This window comes from Akebia trifoliata, unplaced genomic scaffold (genome assembly GCF_017979445.1).
Source record: "Akebia trifoliata isolate Shusen 1 unplaced genomic scaffold, ASM1797944v1 Contig01299_ERROPOS615004, whole genome shotgun sequence".
Lineage (NCBI taxonomy): Eukaryota > Viridiplantae > Streptophyta > Magnoliopsida > Ranunculales > Lardizabalaceae > Akebia > Akebia trifoliata.
The window spans coordinates 38,249-64,816 of record NW_028237657.1 but is presented as its reverse complement, the minus strand read 5'-3'; the positions used below and the strand labels follow the sequence as shown (position 1 = coordinate 64,816).

The window sequence follows — 26,568 nt, the reverse complement described above, 5'->3', positions numbered from 1 at the left end:
TTTCATGGCAAGTTTAAAACAGAATAGAATTAATTAAAAGATGAATCGAAAAGATCTAGAACAATTTCAAGTCCAACGTTCAAAAATGATAATCTTGTACTCGTTCATCTTGCAGAGATATCATGCTAAGTCTAGTGTTTCCATTGAGTTCTGACACAGAAGTTCAAGGCTTCACTCACCAGGAGTGCCTTTGAAAATAAATAATAATAATAACAATTTGATTCACCTAAAATCATGCTTATGCTTTCCCTGCTGAACCAAACAAGTGCATCTTCTCAGCTACCACAGCTTTCATGGCCTCCTTTGCAGAAGCCATTACATGGACGAGGTCCTTCTTAGGGCTACGAAGGGACTCTATGTAGGCCTTCCGGACCTCCGTATTTACATTGAACTTTCTCACACCAAGCTCTATGCATTCCTGTTAAAAATGAATACAAAAATTATGTAAAAGCTTAATATTTGATACCCTAGTTTACAATAATAATATCACATTAACTACATGCAACTTTAAATGTAAAATACTCGCTTAAATGAACAAACCATTGAGCAATATTTTAACGCGTCATTATATCTTTTTCTCTCTTAAAGTGTGAATAAATCACTAATATATCCAACTAATTAGATATGGACAACTGTATATGCATGATTATCTGAGCGCGCTAACATGAATACATCAAACTAGGATGATATAAATGTTTAACTAATCATAATTCATTTCTACGAAAGACTGAATAAATTATTATGTGCAATTTACAAGCCTTTCTACAAGTAGTTTATAAAGTTATTTTATAAATGTTACTCTAAACAAAGAATATTTCAATAAAAATTTACTGTTTATTTAAATATTGCCACCAATCTTGCATTTTTATATCTAAAACTAAAATTGAATTATTCCAATGAAACTAACTGTTCAATAAAATATATCTAGAAAGAAACTACTAGCTAAATTTTGTACCAGTCTTCTGGAAATGAAAATATTTCGTGGAAATATGTCAAAATTTAATACCATCTTTGGGATAGAAAGCAACAAGTCTCATGGTGCTTTTCCCCATTCTAGAAAAGTTGGATGGCTAAGTTCAAGTTTGGAGGTTGACTGCAAACTTTGCTATATAGAAACTGTTGGCAACGTTTATCGAGAGCTTTTGACCATAGATTGAACAACATAAGATAACTAAGAGAAAGAATTATATTAGATGGATAGGCGTACCTTTACAAGTTCCTTGGGCACTCCAGAGGCTCCATGGAGAACCAGAATCACACCTTTCTCTGTACTCATGGCATGAAGGTCCTGGATGGAGAGTAAAAGTAGGCTTCAATAACCTAAATAATATGGATACAGTTGGCATTGAATCCTATTACTTGTAAATGAGACAGCTTCAAAAGAAGCAAAAAAAGAAAAAAAAGACTTTATTTCTCAGGAATTTCTGAGTGAGCCATATTTGAGTAGAACAGAGGTTAGAGATCACTGTATATCCAGCAGTAGGGGGTTAAACTTGGTTCGGATTGTGGCTAAATCGGAACCGAACCAATGTAGGTCGGTTCCACTAAATTAGAGCAAGAACCAAACCATCTCAAACCAAATTAAGGTCGGTTCGGTTCCATGGGTTGCCAATATCCTATAGACTTAGTTGTAAACAACATATTTTTAATAAATATAAAATTTCATATAATAATCATTAATCTATGTCCTAACTCCTAAAATAATTCATAATAAATGAATATATTTATTTGTTTATTATATAAGGTTCGGTTCTATACAAGCCTTGAACTGAGAACCAAACCAAATTTGATCGGTTCTCCATTTTCTAAACCCAGAACCAAACTGCAACTTGTTCCAAACCAAAGCAAAACAACCCAAAGCTATCCATTTGGTTCAGTTCTTGGTCTGAACCGGATCAGGTTGCACTCCTATCGAGCAGATACATGTCAGGTATGCCAAAAACCTGAATCTAGCCAGTATGCAACAATGAAGAAAAATGTCCACCGAGGTAATTTAAATTACTTCAAAATATAGATTTCTTTTGCAAATCACTATGCTCTAGACAAGTAGGAAAAATAGGGATATCTTACCTAGAACGTTAGTATAACTTAAGAAGAAGTTATGAATGAAGACTACTAAAGGAAGTAACATATCTTTCATCGAAATATGCAGACCACCACTATATGTTGAATATGTATGGTAAGATTCTTGAAATAAAGATTTCTACTTGGGAATTGAAGACGATATTGAAGTTTGTGAAAGAGAAACTAGTGAAGATAAAGCTGAAGGAGAGTTCTCCACGCAATAATAAAAAATAAGTGTTAAGTCGGTAACAGATGAATGTACACACAAATGAATTCTAGTTTCAAAGTTACATAATTTCAGATACTTGACCTTAAGCAAATCAAGTCTCAGATCAGGGCCACTTGCTGGGTATGTCCCATGGACGTTTCCAATACACACGGCTAAAGCATCAATTCCTGTCTCATCGATGAATTCCCGAGCCTGAATTTCATATAGAAAACAACATTTCGATGAATATTTCGAAACTTCACCATTTGAAAAGATTTTGATTTTTAATAATAGAAATTGATAGTCACCTGAGTAACATCAGTTAACTTTGCTTCATAGTCTTCAACTGTCAAGTCGTCTTCAGTTCCTGATAATCTGCCAAGTTCAGCTTCTACCAACATATTTTTCGAGTGGGCCAAGTACGATATGTACTTCGTGTACGCAATATTTTCCTTGAATGGAAGATGTGAACCATCGACCATAACAGAATCAAATCCCTGACACGATTGTCATAGCATTTGAATTAGAAAATAAACCAGAAATATATGCCTTCGATCGAAAATAGTGAGCCAACAACTTGTCATTAAGTGATACCAAGAGCAATGAGAGTACAAAATGATAATTAACTACATACCAGTTCAAGTGCTTCCACCAACTCATGCTTGGTACTTCCATGATCAAAATGAACAGTGATTGGAACCTGTTAAAAAATTGTGCTCAATTCAGACCCCCACAAAATTATGATACATTGTATGTACAACAGAGATGCATTATATAACAAATTGTGATGAAACAGAATGTTCCATTGATCTGAAACGGAATGAAATTTTAACCATGGTTTTTCTGACATTTCCGGAGGTTTGTATCATGAGTTTAATGGTGCAGCAAGTTACTGTTTTTTTTTAAAGAACACCAGCAATGGGCTCAACTGCAAAAGGGAACTTTTGGTCAGTGACCCAAGATCAATTGTAAGCATAGTTTTCAAACTTGGTTTGACGTCTCGTCTCATTCATGGACGAGACCAAATTGTGTCAGAAGAGTCAACTTGTCTCGGAAGAGAGAACATTTAACTCAATTTACAATTATTTATTCGAATATATTTGTATGAAAAAAATTATTATTTTTTATTATTTTTTTATAAAATAAGTTAGATTAGAAGATGGTTGGTCATAAAATCATATATATTTTTAGATAATATGAATTTAAATACTAAAACAATAATTATTTTAAGTAAAATATACAAAATCCCAGTTGTCTCAGCTGAGTTTTACTGATTCAGAAGAGATTTTAAAAATCTCTTCCAAATCATTTTGTTTGTCACGGGAGATATGGCAAAGTTGAGACGCCATGTCTATCCATCTCATTCATGGACAATACAGAGATGACTCGGGCAAGTCATCTTGGTGATGAGATTTGAAACCAGATTGAAAGGGATAACAATGGCTACCTGTCTAATATGTTCATTATTTTGCATTAATGTTTAACATGATGGGACTACTAATTCTAAAAGCAGTATCTGTACGGAGTGTATACTGTTTCTATATGCTAACTACATTAAATACCACTTACATTGGCATGTTCAGCAGCAGAGATACAGCATGCAACCAAGGGAATTCCTCCTTGTTTCAAGGAACTCGGATGAATCTGGAAAACATAACATATTAGATACAGGGAAGGTGCTGCAATTATCATAAAGGCGAAGATAAAAACAATTATATCAATGAACCAGTTTCTAATGTATGTGTAGACTTTAGAGGTTAAAAGAACTTCTTCTTCCCATGCACTTTGCATACACAAGACTGAAATCCTAAATATTAGGGTGGGAACAATCTGAATCCTAGTCATGGTCAATGACATAAAGCACTTCACTTCTGAACAACTGAGTTTTTCCTAGTTTGAAGTACACAATAAGTAATTCCCCGAAGCACAAACTGCTTGCCTTAATATCACAACCAAGAAGTTACTTAGAGAACAGAATCACAGAATTTTATGATATAAAATCATTTTTAATCACATAAAAATATGACCAGGTATCAGTACGAAATGTTACAGAATTAAGATGGAATCAGAAATAATAAAGCAGCTTTAGTAGCAATTGAACTCCTGAGTAATTTATAAATTAAGTTATACATGAGTTATACTCGAGTGTGCTATGCCCCTTGTCTCGGTTGGCTGTGCGGATGGATGAGGCTATCCTTAATTCCTTTAGTATTTCTAGACCTCATTACGCCAATATTTGTCTAAGACTGGTTCCGATAGACGTCACTTGACTGGATTCATCAGTTAAGTATTTCAAGGGTGCTATAGGTCACCAATTGCCTTAGACGGCTAGAGCAAAGCTTGAGGATGGCTCTGTGGCATCAGTGATGTTGGAAATGATTTAATTGCACACGTCCCTCTTGGTTCTAATCATAGTTACCATCTTGGAATATGAGTTTAAATAAGGAGAGAAAACGTCAGAAAAAAAATGATAAAAAAATAGTAATAAAAAAATATTAAAATTTATGAAAATATATATAAAACATTTGATATTTATCCTAAGTTTTTAATATATTTTTTAGCAAAAAAAACATACAATTCAAGGTTAAATCGCTAGGCGAGGCCTAAGATGTGACCCCCATAGGGCCTAGGAAGGACCAAAGTGGGGCCCAGGCGGGGCTTAAGTGAAAAAAAAGAAAAAAATTAATGTTTCAATTTTTTATATGCAGTAAAGATCATGCCAAAAAATAGCAAAATAAAATAAAATAAAATAATGTAAATGTTATTACTAGGATAATACTAAGTTACCAACTACCTAGCAACAGCACAACCAATATGCAAGTTATGAAGTAATCTGATGCGCCTCACAAACTTTGCTGTCATAAAAAGAGAAGGTTGAATAGGTGTTTGTTAAAACCAAAATTCGGAAGCCAACAATGCCCCCACCTTTACATCTATCTTATTATTATCAAAGTCATCTTTCTCAAATGAATAAAATTATAATATGACAACCCTATAACCATGTTAGTTTGTTTTTAGTTTCCTAATAACACAGGACATTAAAATATTATGCTGAACACCAACAATGTTCTCAAGTGAAAGGCATTACAATAGACCATGGTGGATAAATAATTATTGATTATATATAAAAATAAAAATAAATGAATAGAGTTTACCAAAACACTTCTCACCTGCAAAATGGCAGGACTGTTCTCTTCCTCTGCAGCAGCAACAACCGCTTCAACTCCTTCCAGATTATAAACATTGAATGCTCCAACAGCATATCCACCCTTTTCCGCATTCTTGATATAGAATAATATAATTAATTACCGTTTGAAAAAGATTTAAATTATAAAACTTTTAAAATAATATAATTACATTTGAAAAATATTTAAATTACAAAAAAAATTAGCAAGACGTTCTTACAAGGAGGAGTTCCTTTGTTGAGGAAAGTCTAACTGGACAAGCCCAATTTTTTACAACTTCTGCCACTGCCGTACTGTCACCAACATTTCCTATGGAAAGCCAAGGATTATAAGTTAAAAGGCCCCAATGCAGAAGCTAGTTCAAACTCTATAATAACATCTAATCAAAAACTAGAATTACCTGGAAAAACAATGTACGGAACACCTGGATGCCTACTTTCAGGACCTAATTGCCACAGTGGAACACCAGCCAAGGCTTGTCCAACAACCTTGGCACGTTCTGCCTTTAAAGCCTTGGTAGCAAGATCTGATGAAGTAATGCCACCCTGAATGCAAAATTGTACATAGATCAACAGAAATAAACTTCCTTTCCATCTAGAATATATGTAGATAAACGAATAAAACAATATCGTAGCTTTTAAATACTAAACATTGCAATTCAAGAGCCAGATATGAATATGATAATAACACACAAGACTTAATTGGCTCTACTGTCCACTATGAGTTGAGAAATTAGGTTTCCATGCAATTGGTTAATGGTTACTTTCTCTCATTGTAGTTTACACTTTACATCATCCGCAAAACTAATATATAAATTTTTAATCAACATTTGCTCGCCCATTTCATTTTGCACTATCTAGTCTTTTGCTTGAACAAAGAGAGGCCCTTGAGCTTGGATGCATAGCCCAATTGGTTGACATAATTCAGTGCAAGTGTGCAACTTCATGGCCATGGGTTCAAGTCTTGCACACCAAAAAGAGAAAAAAGAATAAGTGAAGCCCTTACTACAAATAGAGTGAAGTTCACTTCATATACGGTTGATGTAGAGGTTGGTGAGGATGTGGCCTATAAATAAGTATTAGGTGGCTAAATTTCCACTCGTGCATCTTTCAAGACTTTTATGGTTAAACTTGTGAGAGTTGGGGATTGTACCATCTACAAGATGCTTCAGGTGTTGTTCTTTCTTCTTAGAGGAACCTTTCAGTGGATACCTTTGGTTTCCTCTAGTTTCCTTGCATTATGGGGTTGGTCACCTCGACCTTCCCTTGATCAATAAATTTGTTCTTTATTTATCCAATAAAGAAAGTTATGCCGATGAAGTCTTTGAGGCGACTTTTCTTTGTTTGGAATTTGGATTGAAAATGCTATTTCCCTTTTAACTTTATATTTATTTTCTATTCTGAAATGTGGGAATTGGAAAATAGTTTAAAAGGTTAAAATCACCTATCCTAAATGAAATCAAAACTGATGGAACACTTAACGTTACACATTTTGATGTTTGGGCCCTCGTTTTGTTTGTTCCTTGGCTATTGCTATTCTAATTCTTATATTGATTATCATTCTTGTGTTACATGGTTGTGTTTAATGAAGAGTATACAAGTGTTGCCATGATTAAAACATATTTGATCACGGAAATAGGATTCTATAATTAGAAAATGCTAAATAATGTTTCCAGTAAAACCTTCAGTTATTCCTGGAGGAGCAGACGTAATTGCTCAAATTTCATGACGGAAGGCACCCCAATAAAATGGCACAGCTAAGGAGAAACATTGTCACCTTCTAGAAGTAAAATGTGCCATTCTCAAATTATGAGGTGTTCATACTTGTGGTCTGAAGCAATTTTGAGTCCTCTTTTCCCTTTGATTAACCATTCACATACTTTAGAGGGTCAAATTTTTGTTAATGTCCTAGTACCAAATAAGGAATTGTTTTATTCTTTCCCCAAAAAAATTGGATGACTTTTTTTATTCATAATCATGATCCTTCCATAACCAAGTTCTGTGACAGGTCTATTAAATGTGTCTTTGTTCTCTACAAATGTATTCTTTTTTGAATGACAAGTATTGTGGCCATGGAAAATAAATGGAAGCCTTGAGAAAAATCAAATGATGGATATTTCCTCTCTCAATACAATAGTAGGGTTGATTATTTTAAGTCATTTTCTTTGGTTTCAAAACCCATCTCTTGAGCTTTCTAATCTCTATGTTGGTTGAATGACACTACGTTGTCCATTAGCAAGATGTAAAGAATGTTTTCTTTCATGCTAATGCACATGAAGAGGTCTACATGAGTCTTTCACCTAGTTTTATCCTTAAGGAATGCAGACTAATGAAAGACATTTATGTCTTGACTCAGTTACATTGATCATAATTTGATAGTTTCAATAGGATGGTTATTTCCTTTGGATTTTGTTTATGTCAATTTGATAGTTTTGTATTTGTTCATCATGGTGCTTAAGGGACAACAAAAATTCTAGACTATGTGTATGACAGTATCGTGACTGGCACAACAACCAACTCCGAATTTGACAATTATTCAGCAGGGGATCAATTTGGTTTAATTTGATAGATCCGAGAAAGTTCCAAAAGAATTCATGAAAATCTCATGTATTATAAAACTTTACTCTAGGGGTTGAAGAAGATGGGTTCTAGGGAAAAATCAACTTTCTTATTTAGAAATAAAAGAACATTTAATCAGATTTTGGAAGAAGAGGAATCAATGTTGAAGACAATGGGTTTTTGGGGAAAAAAATTAAAGATCCCAAAATTTTTCCAAAATTTTGTGAAAATGGTGACTGGAGATGACTATTTATGATTGATGTCTTAAACATCTGTAACATGTTTTTGACATTAAAGACATAGGACCATTGAAATGTTTTTGGTATTGAAGTTGACCATTCCAAAAATACTTTTTTATTTCTTAGAGGAAATAGCCCATGATGGGCCTCCCTTCTCCCTATTAATAAAGTTTTGATCTTAACCTATCAATATATATATATATATATATATATATATAGCCCTTGATGGAGCTACACCTAGGGATAAGTTAACTATCATCTTCAAGAATGATAGGTATCTCCATTCAAACTCATAGATGTAACCCAATTGAGTATAAAGGTTGAGTATTAATATATGGAATTAGCTACACATACATGTGAGTTCACACAAGTCAAAAATCTTATGACTGAGTAAGGCATTAATGCTCTAGATCCAATGGAGATATTTGTGACCATCAAGCTTCCATTCATATTGTTACCAACCCTATCTTCCATTAGTGGACCAAGCACACTGTGGTAGATTATGATGCAGTTCATAAGGTAAATAGTCTTCGGACTGTAAGAAGGCAAATGATCCTCGCAATAAGGTATTTTTATTAGAGGAAATGATGGAATTAAAACCAAATGAAGAGCTAGCCATCTATGATCAACCTTCCAATAAGAACATTGATGGAGATCTTGATGAAGAAGAAGGGTTAGCATTCATGATGAGGAAAACTCTCCTTGTTCCTAAGCATCAAAGTGAGGAAATTGTGAAAACAAAACCAGTAGAAGAGCTCCCTATCTATGGCAAGTCCCTAAATAAAGAGATTGGTGGAGATTTTGAAGAAGTGCTTGCACTCATGATGAGGAAAACTCTCCTTGTTCTTAATCATCAAAGTGGAGGACATTGGAATTTGACTCCCAAGAAGGATAGTTCTTGGAGAATGTGTGGATTTGGCTCTTTTACCAATTTTGAAGAAGATAAACAACAAGCAAGGGGATATGGAAGTGTATATGAAGACTCTTTATGCTCACGTGAGGGCCAAATTGAGAAGTCTAATGCCAAATACAGGCAATTGCTAATGTGCAAAGACAAAAACTTATTTTCAAAGAAAGAGATCTTATATGGGTGGCTTTGAGCAAAGAAAGACAACCTCAAGGACCTTATATGAAGTTGAATGATAGAAAACTGGGTCCTTGCAAGGTTTTGAGCAAGATTAATGACAATGCCAATAAAGTTCAACTTCCTCCACATTTCAATATTTCTAATTTCTTCAATGTGAAGCATCTTGTACTTTATTATGTTGTTGACGTGGGCAATATTGATGCTACTCCCAACTTGAGGACAAGTTTTTCTTTAGAGGGGGAGTCTGATGCAATGCATAAATGTTGTCTTCTACACTTAGTATTGTGTGTTAATTTCCATTTGTTTGTTACTTTTGTTATAGTTAGTTATTTGTTAGAGTTAGCAAATTAGTTGGGATTAATAGTTTGTTGGAGTTAGTTAGTTAGTTAGTCGTTGAAGTTAGTTGTTTGTTGGAGTAGTTTCTCTTTAGTTTTCTTTTGTTACTTTAAGTGTTCATGTAAGAGTAGTATAGTAATTTCACTTGGGTTGTTATGTTTCTTTTGCCTATAAATAGGACATCGAATATAGTTGTAAATAAGTTTTTGGTTGAATAAAATAGATTCGAGAGAGATTTTTCTCTTCCAACTTAACTTCTCAACTTCTCTTGAAGTTCACACAAATTAGTCCAAATTTCCAGATCCGATTACATCAGATTCTTATTTCATTCATGACAAGGTCTAGTCTGGAAAGATTAAATCTTATACTAAATCCAGTGAACAAGTTGATATCCTTATTAAAACACTTTCCAAATCTAGACATCGTTTGCCCAAGCTGAGCTTGTTTGATGTCATGCTCCTAATTGAGGGGGCGTTGAGAAGGATATAATGGGACTTAATGGGTATTTTCCATTCCATAGTGTGTTTCATCTCTAAATTATAACTATGTTTCAAGAAGCGTAAATTGACTCCTCTTAAATAAAACTTCAGACTCAGTACTACATTTAAGCAGCATCACCTGTCGAAAAATTTATAGATACATAGAATACACTAGCAAGTGATTAGACGCTAATAGAGAACTAGAAATATCCAATATTTGTAACTTGTGATTATAATGTTAGATTGACTTTTATGAAGAATTTACATCACTTAGCACATTAACAACAAGATGTGATCATTCTTATTTGCATGTATTGATTGAAAGTTTTAAAAGAAACAACAATTTAATTGTTAAGTTCAATGCAAGGGAAACCTTTTAATCAACATATAACACAAATCTGGCTCCTACAAATTAGAGGTTTATTATAAAGAAAACCGATCGCCAATTCCATGCATAAATTGGCAAATTGGCGGTAAATAAAAATCATATGAAAAAAAGAGAAGTACAAGAGCTTAGTGCCTCTTCGTTGATTAGCAGGAGTAAAAAAACCATAGTAGTTAGAAGCGTTAATAAATGGAAATACCTTTGCAAGAATATATCGGGGTCGTGTATTTATCCGCCTAACAATTTCCACCAATGCAGAGCTGACTTTGAAATTAATTTCTAAACTTTCAGAAGGAGCTGTAAAATGAAAAGGTAAGTCATTCAGAGGCAATTATATGAACAGGAAACCTAATATATAAAAGAATTGTTGGCATATCTCTATTAATTTAAAAAGAAAAAAATGGTCTTGGTTGATTTATTAACAAACTCTCGAGTTTCATTAACTTTTGTCCCATCAAATATTATAGTGACCAGATCTTCATTGACTAGAAAAGCCGACATGGAAAATCTATTCACAGTTAGAAGTTTTTTAGAATTTATTACTTACTGTTAGTAAAAGGGAATCTAGCATAATTTGAATGTTAGATAATGAAAGTATAGGTAGGTTGTAATGGCTGTGCCATCACAAAACCCTAATTTATCATTTGTTTGTCTTCTTCTTATTTCTTCAACTGGAAGTTGAGGTATCTCTTTCATTAAAAATGCAAAACTATTACTTGAACCACATGAAAAAGAACTTAACTGTATATCATATTCAATTATTATCAGTAGTAAGAACATCTGTCTCTCATGTTCAAGGCAGTTAAAAGAGATAATTGAGAACCCTATTGCAATTTGCAGTTTACAAAATAAAATAGTCACTTAGCTAATCATATCACAGAATTATTATTTGATGCAAGAAATAAATGTATGAAGGAAGAGGAGACAAACTGCTTCCTGTGATGAGGTCTCGACTGGTCATTATTAATGTATCTTTATTGGCTTTGAGATAAACATCCGCCATTTCAGCTGTTCGATTGATCTCTTCTTCTCGCTCTTCCAATGACTTCATGGAAATTTTATCGACAGATACCTATTAACAAGGGAAAAAGAAGGAAGGAGATTTACATTTACTACGGCCATTAAACAACAACAATGTAAGAAAGGAAAATCTATAGTTTGCAACAAACAAAGAAAGGTATATAGTAGTTGGGTCACCTCAATACTCTTTAAAATGTGGCCAAATCGTGCTTTTAGCTCCTCAACCTGTGAAATGTGAAGTTCAAAAATGAAAATTCTAAAAATTTCAAGAAAAGTGAGAAAAACAGTAAGAAAAAAAACAGCAGAAAATTGCAGTTTAGACCTGCTTTGTGGTTTTAGGAACATATGATCCTACAACTATGAGTCCTCCAGTTCTTTCTTTACTTATTCCTAGATCTTTTGGCATGATTGGGGCAATTGGCTTTATTCCAATTCGAGCAGAAACAAAACTAGCCGCAGTTCGGCATAAGAAACGTTTGCCCTTCAGTTCTGCCTGACAATTAAATAAAGACTCGTAAATATGGATTTCCTCATTCCACAGAGAGAAAAGAAAGCATCTCCGATAAAGAAATATAAGTTTAATAGCGTATTGTGCCTGGATCATTCCTGCTGCAAATACAGCCATGTCTCTTTCACTGGCTGAATTAACTATACATGTCGACCCCTGGTGAACAAATAATAAACCAGAGGCCAAAATGAGTAAGTACAATAATTTTCAACTTGTAAAAATCTTGGTTGTAGTGCAGCCAATAGTACCCTTAAATAGAATGTCAGAATATGAATAGAGTAATAATCAATATATAATTAAATAATAATTTCATTTGCAAAGTATATAAATAAAATGATTTGTATACAGGTGACAAGCTTGAATCAGTCTTGAGCTTTAAACTGGCTCCAGAACGAAGCGGGATAAGGACAGTCGAGTGAGGTGGGTAGCTGGTTTTCCCAAATCTTCTCATATGTATACTGATTTGTAGTTTCAAAAACTTAATTGAGGAACAAAAGTCAAGTTGGAAAGATAAAATTGCCGGGATAAGGCATTGTTATCATGTTATGAAGATAGTGGTGTTGATGATTATTTATATGCACGAGACAAAACAAATAACGTAATCCCCCTAAAAAAATAAAGATAACCCATTATATTTACTAGAGTTTGCCTGTGCCTATGGTGGCACAGACATCCTCTTTGGGGTTAGAAGGGTAAAAGAGGAAACATAGTAAAATTGGAAGGATATAATTGACAAGGGGGGGGGGGGGGAGATAATAAAGTTGACGGGAGTCAAGAGGAAAGACAATAAAGTGGGGTAGTGTGGACTTCTACTCCACTGTAGCTAGAGTAGGATGTTTATACGACAACTATAACTGGAGTGGGACCCACCATTGTGTTTTATTATATCGGTGTGCTTTGAAAATATATTTAACATTGTTTGATTTTCAGGAGTCCCACTCAAACAGGTAGTAACCTCAAGTGCTTTATAACGCCAGTTGTCTACAATCACTAGGTGGCCCATTTATAAATGAAGGTGTCTTTCCAACAGTTGGTGAACAGTGTTTTGGGTTTATCTCAGAATGTTTCAGTTCATTTCATCATTTTCTGAGTGCTTCATATTGCCTGTGTTTGTCTTATATTTTCACCTAACTGAGACACATCTGCTCACAAGAACCATGGTTAGAGTTTAGGTTAGATCATGTCAACAGCATACAATAAAGAAGGGAAGGCTTTGTATAGTGGCTGCAAAACATCTATCTGAAACTAAAAGCATTTTTTTTCCTAAATCTAGTAAAGGGTGGCAGCTATCTGTCCAAAATTTCTGCTCCATGCATGGGAGGGCATCATACGTGAGAGTAATAATGGGGACTTCCAACATCCTCAAAGATTGGAAATCATCGTATATTCAGAAAGCAAACAAAGCAGCTGACGACATTGCATCATATTGTAATTATTTTCAAATTTGTATGTAGATTCCTACTATTTTCAGTAGTGACCTCAAAATCATCAAGGATGACACTAGAATGTTGTAAATATCCAAGGACATGAACTAGTATGGCCACCAATAACTTTGGTCCTACCAAAATAATGAACAACTAAACCATGCTTTAGTAACGATGTGCGTAGCGTGATAACTATCCGTTTTCTAGTTTACCAATACAATTCACAAGTAAATTTTAATGTCTAATTAGTTTCTCGTATGCATGGATGTTATTAAAAAAAAAGTTTAAAAGGTACAACTACTGTGCTAATCATATCTTTTGGCTTATGTAAACAACAAACACTGGTTACTGTACTGTATCTTAGCATAATACTAATAATAGTATATCAGCAAACAAAACTGGGAGTCCTTTTTTAAGTATATGTCCTTGAAGGAGTAGTTTATCTGCTCCATACATCATCTCTTGAAGTTATTTATGCCTGAAACATAGTTTAGAGTAATCTGTCAATGTATATTTTTTACCTATAAAACTGGTATTGTACCGATTAGTTGCATATCACCTAGCTCCGGTAGCACTATATCACCTAAAACAGTTCCTTGTACTCCACTGTTTTGATCATAGTATTAAATTTCGACATATTTCCACGAAATATACCGAAATATTTCCATTTCCACAAGTTCCGACATGAAATTTAACTGACAGTTTCTTTTTGTATATATTTCGGTGGAAATCAATATTGGAAATAATCTAGTTGCTTTTTTAGTCATAATTGTTTTGTAATAATAGTTATTTATTTCTTTCTTTTTTGTAAGGGCTTTTTTATCTTTTAACTCTTTTAATTAATATAAATTCCTGCCAAGCTCTCACAAGAGAGATTTGACAGAATTCTTCTCAAAATTCTTTTTGGTATCAGAGCCTAGAAAATCCAACGATCCCCTTTGGATTCACCTCTCTAGGTCATGGGTCTTGAAGTCTCCTTCCTCCTTTTTCCTTCTTCTTCTTCCCTCCATCAACAACTCTAGAAGTTTTTGAGACCTAATTACCTAGTAGGAACTTCGTTAGAAGGTCGCTTTCTTCATCTTTCCTTGATCGCGTGTTGCGATAGGGATTCTATCTTTGTTTTTTCTCTCCACATGCTGCGATAATCTTTTGTGTTGTGCTTCTACCCTACGATAGGGTTTCTACCTGTCGTAAGTGGTTTTTCTTGCCTGTGGCTAGGGTTTCTGTTTGTAGGAGTGCCTCCCATTGCCTGCGATAAGCTTCTTGGGGGCTGAGTATAACTGCAACAACTACATAACTGCTGTTGAAGGTGCGACAGAAATTTCTGGACTGTTTTTTAGGGTGCGACAGCAGTTTCTGGACTGTTTTGAGGGTGCGACAGCAGTAGATCTGCCAGTACAGGTTGTTTTTGAGGATCTGCAACAATGTAACTGCTGTTTGGGACCTGCGATACAGTTTCTGGACCGTTTGAGGGTGCGACAGCAATTTCTGGACTGTTGTGAGGATGCAACAACAGTAGGTCTGCTAGTACAGGTTGTTTTTGAGGATCTGCAACAGCATAACTGCTGTTTGGGGCTTGCGATACAGTTTTTAGACTACTTGTGAGGGTGCAACAGTGCTGCACCCTCCTTCTACCTGCGATTTTTTTTACACACTGATCTCCCTTCAAACCAAAGTCACAAGTAATGACGATGAATCCAGAGTCTAAGAATTCTAATACGACTCTTGGGGCAAATTTCTCAGCCCAGCGTATCACCACTTCTCTATTAGATGGTCGGAATTTTCAATCTTGGTCTTGGTCTGTGCGTCTTTATTTGGGCAATAGAGAGGAAACCGGATGGCTTTTGGGTACCATTACTAAACCACCCCTCATCGATCCCAAATTTGAACAATGGGAAATCGACAACTGCACTATTCTTGGGTGATTATTTAATTCTATGGAGCGGCGCATCTATACCATGTTTATGTATCATGAGTTTATCTTAGCCTTGTGGTCAGCTCTCACTCAAACATATGCACATGTCAAGAATGACTAAAGGATTTATGGCTACCCAAGAGACTCAGAGTATAACCGATTACTTTGATTTTCTTTAGTCTCGATGGGTCTCTCCCATTATTAGTCTATGATTGAGTTGTTTGCAGAGGCAGCTAGGTATGTGGTTAAGAGGATTTCTCGACATCAGATATATCGGTTTCTTATGGATTTACGTCCTAAGTTTGAGACACTTCAAACCCAGATGCTTAACACCAACCCTTTGCCCTATCTGTTTGAGATATTTGCAACCATTGACAGTGATGAGTGTCATCATCATGTTGTCCCTTCTCAGACGCTTGGTATTTTCTCTGATCCGGCTACAAATCAGATGGCTTTAGCAGCCAACTCGAGTTTTTCTGACTCTCGGACCTTGGGATCGGGGAGTTGCGGTTGTGATAGCTGTGGTCGTGGTAAAGGGAATGGTCTCACTTGCAATCATTGTGGAAAGACTGGTCAGGAGAAGACCCACTACTTTCAGCTTTATCATCATCTGATACCACGATCCTCTTCCACTCCGTCTTTAGGACAGTCTGCTCCTTCTGCCGCTATAATGGAGTCATCATCCATTCCTCTCACTGATCTTCCTTTCTCACTTGGCACAATTGACTTGCAACAGTTACAGACTCAGATTGCCACTATTGTTCGAGATCAGATTCATGCTCACATTCACCCCTCCTCGACAGTAGCCTCAGTTACTACGCATTTAGGTACATTCTCTGCTTTCCATGTCAATCAATCTGGCTCTGTTTCTCTAACATGGGTTATTGATTCTGATGCCTTTGATGACATGACTAGTGAGTCTAGTCATTTTACTTCATCTACTTTTCCTACCACTAATAGGGAGGTTTGCCTTGCTGATGGATCTCTTACACCCATCCCCAACAAGGGTACCATCCCCTTATCTTCTAAGATTTCACTGAATTTTGTGCTTCATGCCCCTCATCTATCTCTTAATCTTATATCTGTGAGAAGTATTACTAGATCTCTAAATTGTTCGGTTACCTTTTTTTCTACTCATTGCATTTTTAGGACCTGACTTCGAGGAAGATTTTTGACAAGGGGTATGAGAGGGATGGGATGTACTTGTTTGGATCTCAGCTTACTGTTGTTTCGGCTTCTATGTTTCCTTCTTCTAGGAGTCGCACGTTTTCTTCTTAGACCCTAGATTTATGACATGCTCGCTTAAGACATGCCAATTTTCATCACTTACGTTATTTATTTCTTGTTTTAAAAATTGCTTGTAGTGGACACAAATTTCAGTGGTCTGTGTGTGAACTTTCTAAACACACGTACTTCTTATATTTCTTGTATGCATCAATTTAATGTAATATTTGATTTAGTTCATTCTGATGTGTGGGGGCCTTCCCCTATTACTGTTTTTAATGGTCATAGATGCTATGTTACATTTATTGATGACTATTTTCGTTGTACTTGGGTTTATTTGATGCGTTTTCGTTTTGAGGTGCTTCCTATTTTTGTCAATTTTCTTAAAATGATTTAAACTCAGTACAATATTCCTGTTAAATCTCTTCGGTCTGACAATGAGGGGGAATATATATCTGATGGGATTCGTTCCCATTTTCATAAGCATGGTATGCTTCACCAGCTGACTTGTCCTTGTACTCCAAAGCAAAACGGGATAACAGAATGTAAGAATCGCCACCTCATGAACATTGTTCGATGTTTTCTCTGAAGAATACATGTTCCTTAAGGCATATTGGAATGTGGCAGTCCTCACTGCGGCTTTCCTTATTAACCGTGTCCCTAGTCGCACCTTAGAAGGACAAGTGCCTCTTCCTGTCCTTTAACCTGATAGTATACTTTTTCCCATTACACCTCGAGTCTATGGGTACACTTGCTTTGCTCAGGATAGAACTTTTAATCGCACCAACTTGGATGACAAAACTATTCGGTGTATTTTCTTGGGTTACTCTTTTATGTCAAAAGGGTCTCGATTTTATGATCCAATTTCTCACTGGATCATACACTCTCTTGATTACTTTCTTTGAAAATGTTTCATACTTTCGTGCCACATCTACTTACAGGACCCTTCTACTTTGTAAGACCCGTCTCCTATAGTGTTGCCTTCTCCATTTCTTTCTCTATCTTCGCCAACGCTTAAGGTTTACACTTGTCGTCCTCGCTCTCCTCCATCTATGCCAATCTCGTTCTTGGACTCAAGTATATCCTCTCCTTCTCTAAACCTATACCTGTTCTTACCCCTTCGATTTTTGTCTCACTTGCCTATTTCTATTCGCAAAGGTAATTGGGGGTGTGTGACTGATCATCCTATTGCCCAGTTTGTTTTCTATTAGGGTCTTTCTTTCTCTTATCAAGCCTACCTTGTGGCCACTGATTCTATTCGGATTCCTCGGTCTGTATTAGAGGTTTTGCGAGACTCTTAGTGCATTAGAGTTATGATTACTGAGATGGATGCTTTGCAGAAAAATAATACCTAGGAATTTGTTACCCTTCCATCTGGGAAGTGTATCATTGGGTGTAAGTTGGTCTTTACTATGAAATATCTCGCCGATAGGACTGTTGATCGGTACAAAGCACGTCTCGTTCCTAAGGGGTTTACACAGAATCCTGGAAAAGATTTTGGTGTCATATTTGCTCCGATTACCAAACTTTGCACTACCCGTCTTCTTTTCTCTTTAGCAGCATGAAACTCCTGGCCACTACACCAACTTGATATGAAGAATGCTTTTCTGAATGGTGATTTGACTGAGGTAATTTATATAAACCCTCCTCCTGGGTTTCGTTTTTAGGGGAAGTATTTTGGGAAGCTATGCTGCCTCCTTAAATCTCTGTATAGCTTAAAGCAATCCCCGAGAACCTGATTTCAACAATTTTCTAAGGTTATTTTCTAAATGCCAATCAGATCATACTTACTTTATTCGTCGATGAGTGGATGGTCGTTGCACTATTGTCTTGATTTATGTGGATGATATTATTGTGACTAAAGATGATGCACAGTAGATTGACAGGGTTAAGGCGTTATTGGGTCGTGTTTTTGAGGTTAAGAACTTGGGTCCACTCAAGTACTTCTTGAGGATAGAAGTGACCCATTCTCGCTCGCCGTGATATCTCGCTATCTCAGTGTAAATATACATTGGATCTTCTTCAGGACACTGGGATGCTTAGTTGTCGTCCTACTTCCTCTCTTATAGATCAAAATCATTGTCTTCAAGCTGATTCTGGTGATCTTTTATCGGATCCTTCTTCTTATCAGAGACTTGCAAGTAGTATGATTATCTGACTAACATTAGATTGGACTTGTCCTTTACGGTCAGTGTGGTCAACCAGTTCATGCATACTCTGCATACTTCTCATCTTGATGTCATTTATCGCATTTTTCACTACTTGAAGTCACATCCTGGTCTTGGACTTTAATACTCTTTCATTGTTCAACTACATTTGTCTTGTTTTACAGATACTGATTATCTTGATTCTCTCACAGATAGGAGATCTACATCTGGTTTCTGTACTTTTTTATGGTAATAATCTTATCTCGTGGAAAAGTAAGAAACATAATGTGGTATCTCGTCTTTCTGCTGAAACTGAGTATTGTGTTATGGTTCTTGGTACATGTGAACTAATTTGACTTTGATCTTTTCAGACAAAGTTAGGATTTCTAATTTCTAGTTCTTTTACTTTGTTCTGTGATAACAAGTCAGTTATTATATTTGCTTCTAACTCAGTTCTTCATGAAAGAACTAAGCATATTGAGTTTGATATTCACTTTCTCAGGAGAAAATTTGATTTGGTGATCTTTAGACAGTCTTTGTTCTTTCTTTAGATCAGCTTGCCGATATGCTTACGAAGTCTGTTAGTCCGTCTATTACTAATTCTCACCTTGTCAAGTTGGATTTAGTTGATATATTCGCTCTAGCTAGAGGGGGAGTATTGGAAATAATCTAGTTGCTTTTTTAGTCATAATTGTTTAGTAGTAATAGTTTTTTATTTATTTCCTTTTTGTAAGGGTTTTTTTGTCTTTTGACTCTTTTAATTAATATAAATTCTTGCCAAGCTCTCACAAAAGATATTTGATAGAATTCTTCTCAAAATTCTTCTATCACTATTCATTTTGCAAAATATTTCATAAATAGTGAATTTCGATCGAAATATCAAATTTTAAGTATAAAAATGCAATATTTCAATGGAAATATTTCGAGGAATAGTAAACTTCGATCGAAATATTCTTTTTTGAAAAAAATATAATTGCTTTTAGAAAGAACTTGTAAAATGCACAATGTATTTACTAATAAAATATTGCACATAACATTCATTCGTTAGTATAAATGAATTATGATTAGTTAGTTATCTTATCTATTTCATCTTATTTTAATGTATTTTAAACGTATTGGTACATCTATATAAGCAACTACACAATTAGCCATGTTTTAATTAGTTAGATACATTAGTAACTTATTCTTATTAAAAAATAAGAAATATAAGAACACATTAATACAATTTAATAGTTTCTTCATTTCAATGTTTTACACATTAAGTTGTATGTAGTTAACGCAACTTATTATTCTTATTTCCATTGTTCTTCAATTTCACATTCCATATGGTTCTTTATTGTATCTTGATGACTTAGTGGGTGTGTTTTAATGCCTATTTTATCATTTCTTATAAGTTCAGTAAATATTTCTATCATTTCCAAAAATTGTATTAATTTCCACACTAATCAAAATATTTTCATGAAATATTCCAGACTAACCGAAATCGGAATTTGATACCTTGGTCATGATTGTACTCCAAATACAAAAATTTGCACTTTTCTTTTTCTTGAAAATCATAGAGGAACCACAACACCAAAACTTCACAAATTCTAGATTCAATTTTCAAAGCTTCATGATTTACAAGTAGGGTAAAACTCTGCAAGAGCTCTTTATAATGATAGGTTTGTCGTAAAATTTACAGGAACTCCTATGAATGATGGGTCTTAATCTTTAATATTAGTGTAAACTCCTTTCATGGGGTGTAAAAAGTAGGAATAGGATGGATTTTTTTTTTAAAAGCATTTTTTTTACATAGGAGTGCAATCGGTACCAAGTAATGTGCAACTAGTCGGTCCCTATATGATAGGTATCATTTTTTCTAACTGATATGCAGAACAATACCAATCTTTTGAACTATGCCCATGAGCAAGTGGATTAAACAATTTTTTAGCAAATCAACGAGAACAAAAGAGAGAAATATACATAAATGGATGTCATCAATCAATGCAAACAAATGTATTAGGAGAATATAAAATGAAAAATCATTTTCATACCACTCTTTATCAAGTCTTTGGGATAAGGTTTTGTTGTTGTTATTTTATTTCCCTAAATATCCCTATAATGCATATATGCATGGCAAGATAGAAAGAATGAAAAACCCCTTGCTTGTATTACGTCTATCAATGTACGTACAAGCATAAATAACATATCCAAAATGGAGGGATGTAGAATTATTTTCCATGTACCTTCGGCAAACTACAAAGATGCTCACAAACAGCAGTGGGTCCTCCTTTTCGCAAAAGCTGGATAGAAATAGATGCTACACTGCTGGACTGTACCCGGCCTTTTGTTTTCTCTTCAATCCACTATACTTTCAGATTAAAAAAAAAAGATATATATAATTAAATTCAATCTTCTCTAGATTATATTATACAGAGACCATGTCCATGTTCTTCAAGCATGCCAGGGTGAAAAAAAAAAAAATACCTCACAGAGGTTTGAAGATCTATATCCGAAAGAAGCATCTTTGGCAAACTCGGTCTCCCCTGCTGGAACAAGCCTAACATAGCCACCAAGAATCATCAGCAATGGCAGATTCAATAGATCCAACCATGATTTGAATTTCAGTTTCAAGTTACGTATCAGTTGGCTTAAAATTTGTGATATCTTAATAAGATGCTATGGGACAAACCAGGGTTACCCGATTTGTTAGAAAGGAACTGAACAGAGAACGCTGCAGGTCCGTGAAATGTAGAGAATTTGACGAACTCCATTTTACTTTAATTTTTTTAAATCCCCCTCCACATGTTGATAATAGTTGAGATATCCCCTTAAAATTTCAAACTAATAACATGCCCCTCCGACCTTGATCTTTACTAATAGACTAATGAAAAATGACCAAATACCCTCACGTTCAACATATTAATAAAAAAAACTTGCTTTTTCTTCCCAAACTCTGCTATCTTCAATCTCTTTTTCACCCCTTTGTTTTTGTTTATCTTCCCCACCCTTCATGTGAGACTAGTCACACGCACTGCCCCCTCGGAAAGTACTACGTGCAATTGGTTGAGTTGAGGGTCAACCTGACCCTGGAGGGTGGCCCCAAGGAATTCATTGCTTCATGGACTCTTGACCTATGCTTCCGAAGGAGCTTATCAAGGCTTGGCTTGCCACTAGGCCAACCTCTTGGGGTTAATCTCCTTTTTACCCTACTTACTACTTCAACCTTCAAATGTCCTCATCTCTGTCCACCACTACGAATCAGGTCCATTCTTGACTGGCGAACCACAAACCGCAAAGCCGAATTAGAACTAAGCGAACCCACGAATCAGGTAACATAGGGACAAGCAGAAACAGTGGAAAGATAAAACCCCCAATGTCTAGATCGAGACACTATTGAGACCAAGATGAAATGAATCTTTGAACTATTAGTGTAAGTGTGCAACCAATATCCTCTATGTTCAGATACAAATATACCTATCAGAATCTGCGACGTAATGTACATCACCGATAGTGTAACGTCCTCCTTGAAGAAAGAAAGGGCAAATGATCCACGCATCCATTTCGCCTAGTACTGAAACAGCAGCATCCGCTTCCTAGAAAAACCAGGCAGCACATATATTTTTATTAATCATGATATATGAAAAAGTACAACTTTGAATCTATTTATTCACGAAACAAGGGTCATATAATGTTACCTCTGGAAAGTGACCACGAAGTGTTGAATCACCTCTCAGAACGACTGTATAGCTAATGTTTGCAACTGATTTGGCTGCAGTGTCTAAGTTTCTGCATATATCTTTTGTCAATTCAATAGCCTGTAAAAAATAAACTTTCACTCAGGAATTGATTTTCTGATTAAGTTTCCTTAGGCTAACTAATTCTCTCTTCAAAACCAAAGCGACAAGTATAATATCATCTCCAGATGTTAAAGAAATTTGGAGCTCTCTGTTTGATTGCTCTTTACCTTCTCAGAACTCAATGAACGAGAATTAGTCAAAATAAAGAAGCAATTGGGCCTTTTGCTGAACTGTTGAACTAGTGATTCAACTTTCCTGCATACAACAAAGATACAATTAACCTCATGAAATGTTCTTTTTTTCTTTCTGGCAGAAATAGTGGGTTCTTGACAAACAATATGGTGTATATATATATATATATAATGGAATGAAGAATAGGCCTTTAAATTATAGTAGTTATCAAGGATTAAAATCTCGGCTCGAGGTAATATTTCAGTTGGGAGAAAATTCAAGATCAACCTGAAACATTTTGGTCTTGGTCGAAACAGTATGAAACTTCACACCATGATAGTAATTAACAAAAAATCAGAAGCTTTTTTTAGCTGCTTCTAGGGTTTTAGAATTTTGTAACAATGTAATTCTATACAAGAAGCAATGTTTAATGTTTTGGAATTTGAAGTAATAAAGTAATAGCATAAAGGATAAGGATTTCCAGGCAAATCATTACTCCTGTACCACATTAATGCAATACAGAAAATGATGTTATTGTGCTGGCATTAGGGACAAATATTGCAGGACCTTGTTTTTTCAATCTTGGCCTTCTTTTTTTTTTTTTGGGGGGGGGGGGGGAAGATGTTTAAGAATCTAAGGGAGCCTTCTTTGAGGATTTAGTTGTACGTCGGGATAATTTTTGTAATATAGAAGTTGACTTGGGCAGGGTTTCTTCTTGTACACTTTTTCGATAAGTCCTCTTCCGTAATTTCAAGGGTCATCTCGACCCCTTCTTCTTGCTTAATAAAAATTTGAACTTATTAAAAGAAAAAAAAAACTCACCATTCTGTTAAGACTTCTATATCATGAACAGTTTGAGTTCCAGTTGGGTCATCATCCAGAACAACCAAGACTTTGGAAGCATTCTGATCCAGCCTCCGAATATCTTCAATTGGATCCACGGGCCACTCAGATGGAAGAGACTTCAAGACATCTTCTTTTTTAAGAACAGGAGGTTTTCCTTCAACTTTAACACCTGTGAGTGTCTCGTACACCTGCAAAGACCAAATTGCAATTGAATCACGTTGCTTAGAACAAATTTAAGATGCTCGAGTCTCCACTATGACAAATCTGAGGTTTATAAAGTGTATCTGATGTGAACAAGTAGGTGTAATTGTTACAAATACTAAACATACAGATAGTGGTTCCTACAAAAACATGGTTGTTCTGACTTCACGAGGAGAGGTGCTTGGACTTAGTTTAGATATTAATATTGAAATACTTTAACAGTGAGATCCTAACAATCTCCACGATCATATTACATGAACTATTTCAATCCATCACAGAAGCTAAAAAATAATCAACAATAGCATCACATGTTCATACCTTGACTACAGCAGCGTCATCCAATCGACCCCATCCAGCAGCAGATCCTGCTCAATGAAAAATCATGAAGACTTTACAACTTGTGTGTAGAATCATTAAAACAAAACAAAAAGAATTTATTGTCACACCAAAATTTTCTAATGCCACCCCAATTCATATGTAAATCACCAAAGAATTAGCACACACTTGGGGTGCCGTTAGTAAAACTTGGTGTGGCAATAGAAGATCTTTAAAAAAAATTCACGAACTTAGTTACATAGTACTTGAAAGAACAAGCTAGACATGATGCAATCTCTACTTAGGCATTATATTCACATAATTTTCGTGGGACATATAAGTAACAAACTTCTGAAGAGTATGAAATGGAGTCTAAAAAATTATGTGAAAATAACATAAGCAAAGATGTAAAAGATATATTTGTTAAAGAGGAGATGAAATGCGGCAATGACTCCCTAATGCATCTGCACATGTTCAAACATGTAACGTCACATCAAAATTAAATATGGTAAGAAAGATTACAATTATCCAGTACTGCACCTGAAAGAAATTGCTGGTGAGCTACGGTAGAAATATGAAGTGGAATTTTACGGGATGAGCACTCTTGAGCAACAATGCCCTGCGAACAGTTACAGCCTGAGTTGTTCAATAGAAAGGTCCGAAATAAATGAACAAGAGAGAAACGGATGCTATTGCATACCAAATCCTTTACAAAGATATCAAGTGCAGAGTATGGCGTGTAGTCATTGTCCAACATGTGAGGTACGCGATTTCCAAACATCCTGGAAGAGAATAATAAAACAGCATAGCTGTTAAGATATAAACTTGATGACACCATTACCACAAAATACAGCTTTGGTAATCTGGCGTATGAAATTCTCCAGAAATCCTATATGGTTACGAACTTGAAAAAGTTTTGAAGCCGGTAACTTTCCAAACCTGAACTTAATTTTAGGTTTTACTAGTACCCTCGTAGATTATCTCAATCTAATGCTAAAAGGGAACAATATGACAAGTATAAGTTATTTTCACAGTACATTAAATCCTAAGTTTTGGTGACAAACAAAGAAACTGCAATAAAAATAAAGTTCCATAGCAATGGTTAATGATCACTGTGCAGCAAGATATTAAATTTCAATTTTGGTCATCCTAGAAATGGAAATATTTCAATCAATGTGGAAATTATTATAGCTTTCATGGAAATGATAGGAATGTCGTGGAAATGATTGAAATCTTGATGAATGCTTTATTTTGACTTTTTTTGCTAGACAAGCAAGCGAGATTAGACGTTAGCAATAAGCAGGTGAAGGTGGGTTTTGAAACTTGGTCATGGTCATCGACAGTCACAGACTTTAACCAATAAAAAAACTCATAAATCACGTAAAACAATAAACAATCATAAGAAGTATGGAAATAAAGATAAAATACGTTGATTACATTCCACCATACATAAGAGCAAGTATTTGTGAGCCTGTGTGAAGAACAATAATATTCTACATGGAATGAGAATAATGTTTCCATCTGATAAATGGAAATAAAGATGAAAAAAAACTGTTCTACTATAGTAGGCACGAGTATTTGAGAGCTTGAGAGTTGAAACAATAATATTCTTCATAAGGATCAATCACAACCCTTTAAAGTTTACAAGAGACATAATAAGAGTTTGAACAATCAGGCCCAAATCTTGATTTGGTGGGATAAAAATGAAGTGGGTCCCACATGGGAATTTCTTTAATTGATGGAGGATCCACATGGTAGTTTTGGTATTGCAAATAATAGTGGACATTTAGTTCAGTGATCTAACAATTATTTTTAATTTTTTTTTTCTTTTTCATGCATTAGGAATAGTCTAGTAAATTTTGTTTTTAGGGGACAACAAGTAGGGTTGGTTTATGGGACACTACATAAGTCTTTATTTTGTGTTTTTTTAGTAGATATGATGAATAAAAAACTGCAGCTTGCTCTTTCTCTCTTTAGATGTGTGAAGCTTTAAGAAACCCTACGTGTGATTCCTAGGATACTATTGGTGTGATATCAACAATATCTTCTTCTCAAGAAACTGTAGGTGTGATTCCTAAGATGCTGGTGGTGTGATATCAATAAATTTATCTCTTTTTTTTATTTTACAATCAATAAAAAGATGACTAAAGATGATTATAAAAGTTATTTTTAACAATTTGTAAAAATAAAAATAGCTAAATAAATATGCTCTTCAACATAATAGTGAGGTACCCTAGATAAATTCCACTAACATAGTGAATTGAGATACTAATTCCAACCTGATGTTACTAAGATCAACAAATCATAAACACCACTGACCAATTCAACATATCATATTGAAGATCTCGGAGATAATAAAGTGAGCTAATTTGTAAAAAGATTGGAAGTGTAGAATGACCCAAGAGAGAGTAAGGAAAATCCATGTACTTATTGGTTATTAGTCACATAACTTCCCAAGAGAAGAAAAAAAATGGAAC

General features: G+C 35.0%; 1 protein-coding gene across 1 annotated transcript in view; it reads right to left on the bottom strand.

The window, feature by feature from the left end:
- The window catches only part of LOC147380568 (uncharacterized), a 62,917-nt gene continuing 36,349 nt past the window's right edge, over positions 1–26,568 (bottom strand). Inside the window, exons 20-42 of the mRNA XM_086431501.1 lie at positions 24,792–24,873; positions 24,632–24,710; positions 24,095–24,141; positions 23,552–23,763; positions 22,726–22,813; positions 22,457–22,576; positions 22,236–22,354; positions 21,246–21,318; positions 21,005–21,124; positions 12,157–12,225; positions 11,884–12,054; positions 11,739–11,786; positions 11,472–11,613; positions 10,741–10,838; positions 5,858–6,002; positions 5,678–5,766; positions 5,443–5,553; positions 3,842–3,916; positions 2,907–2,972; positions 2,581–2,769; positions 2,375–2,485; positions 1,208–1,288; positions 1–418 (exon numbers count right to left, since the gene is read on the bottom strand). Coding sequence (XP_086287627.1) covers positions 239–418; positions 1,208–1,288; positions 2,375–2,485; positions 2,581–2,769; positions 2,907–2,972; positions 3,842–3,916; positions 5,443–5,553; positions 5,678–5,766; positions 5,858–6,002; positions 10,741–10,838; positions 11,472–11,613; positions 11,739–11,786; positions 11,884–12,054; positions 12,157–12,225; positions 21,005–21,124; positions 21,246–21,318; positions 22,236–22,354; positions 22,457–22,576; positions 22,726–22,813; positions 23,552–23,763; positions 24,095–24,141; positions 24,632–24,710; positions 24,792–24,873 — 2,515 coding nt within the window. The 3' untranslated portion in view covers positions 1–238. The remainder of the gene's footprint in view (positions 419–1,207; positions 1,289–2,374; positions 2,486–2,580; positions 2,770–2,906; positions 2,973–3,841; positions 3,917–5,442; positions 5,554–5,677; positions 5,767–5,857; positions 6,003–10,740; positions 10,839–11,471; positions 11,614–11,738; positions 11,787–11,883; positions 12,055–12,156; positions 12,226–21,004; positions 21,125–21,245; positions 21,319–22,235; positions 22,355–22,456; positions 22,577–22,725; positions 22,814–23,551; positions 23,764–24,094; positions 24,142–24,631; positions 24,711–24,791; positions 24,874–26,568) is intronic.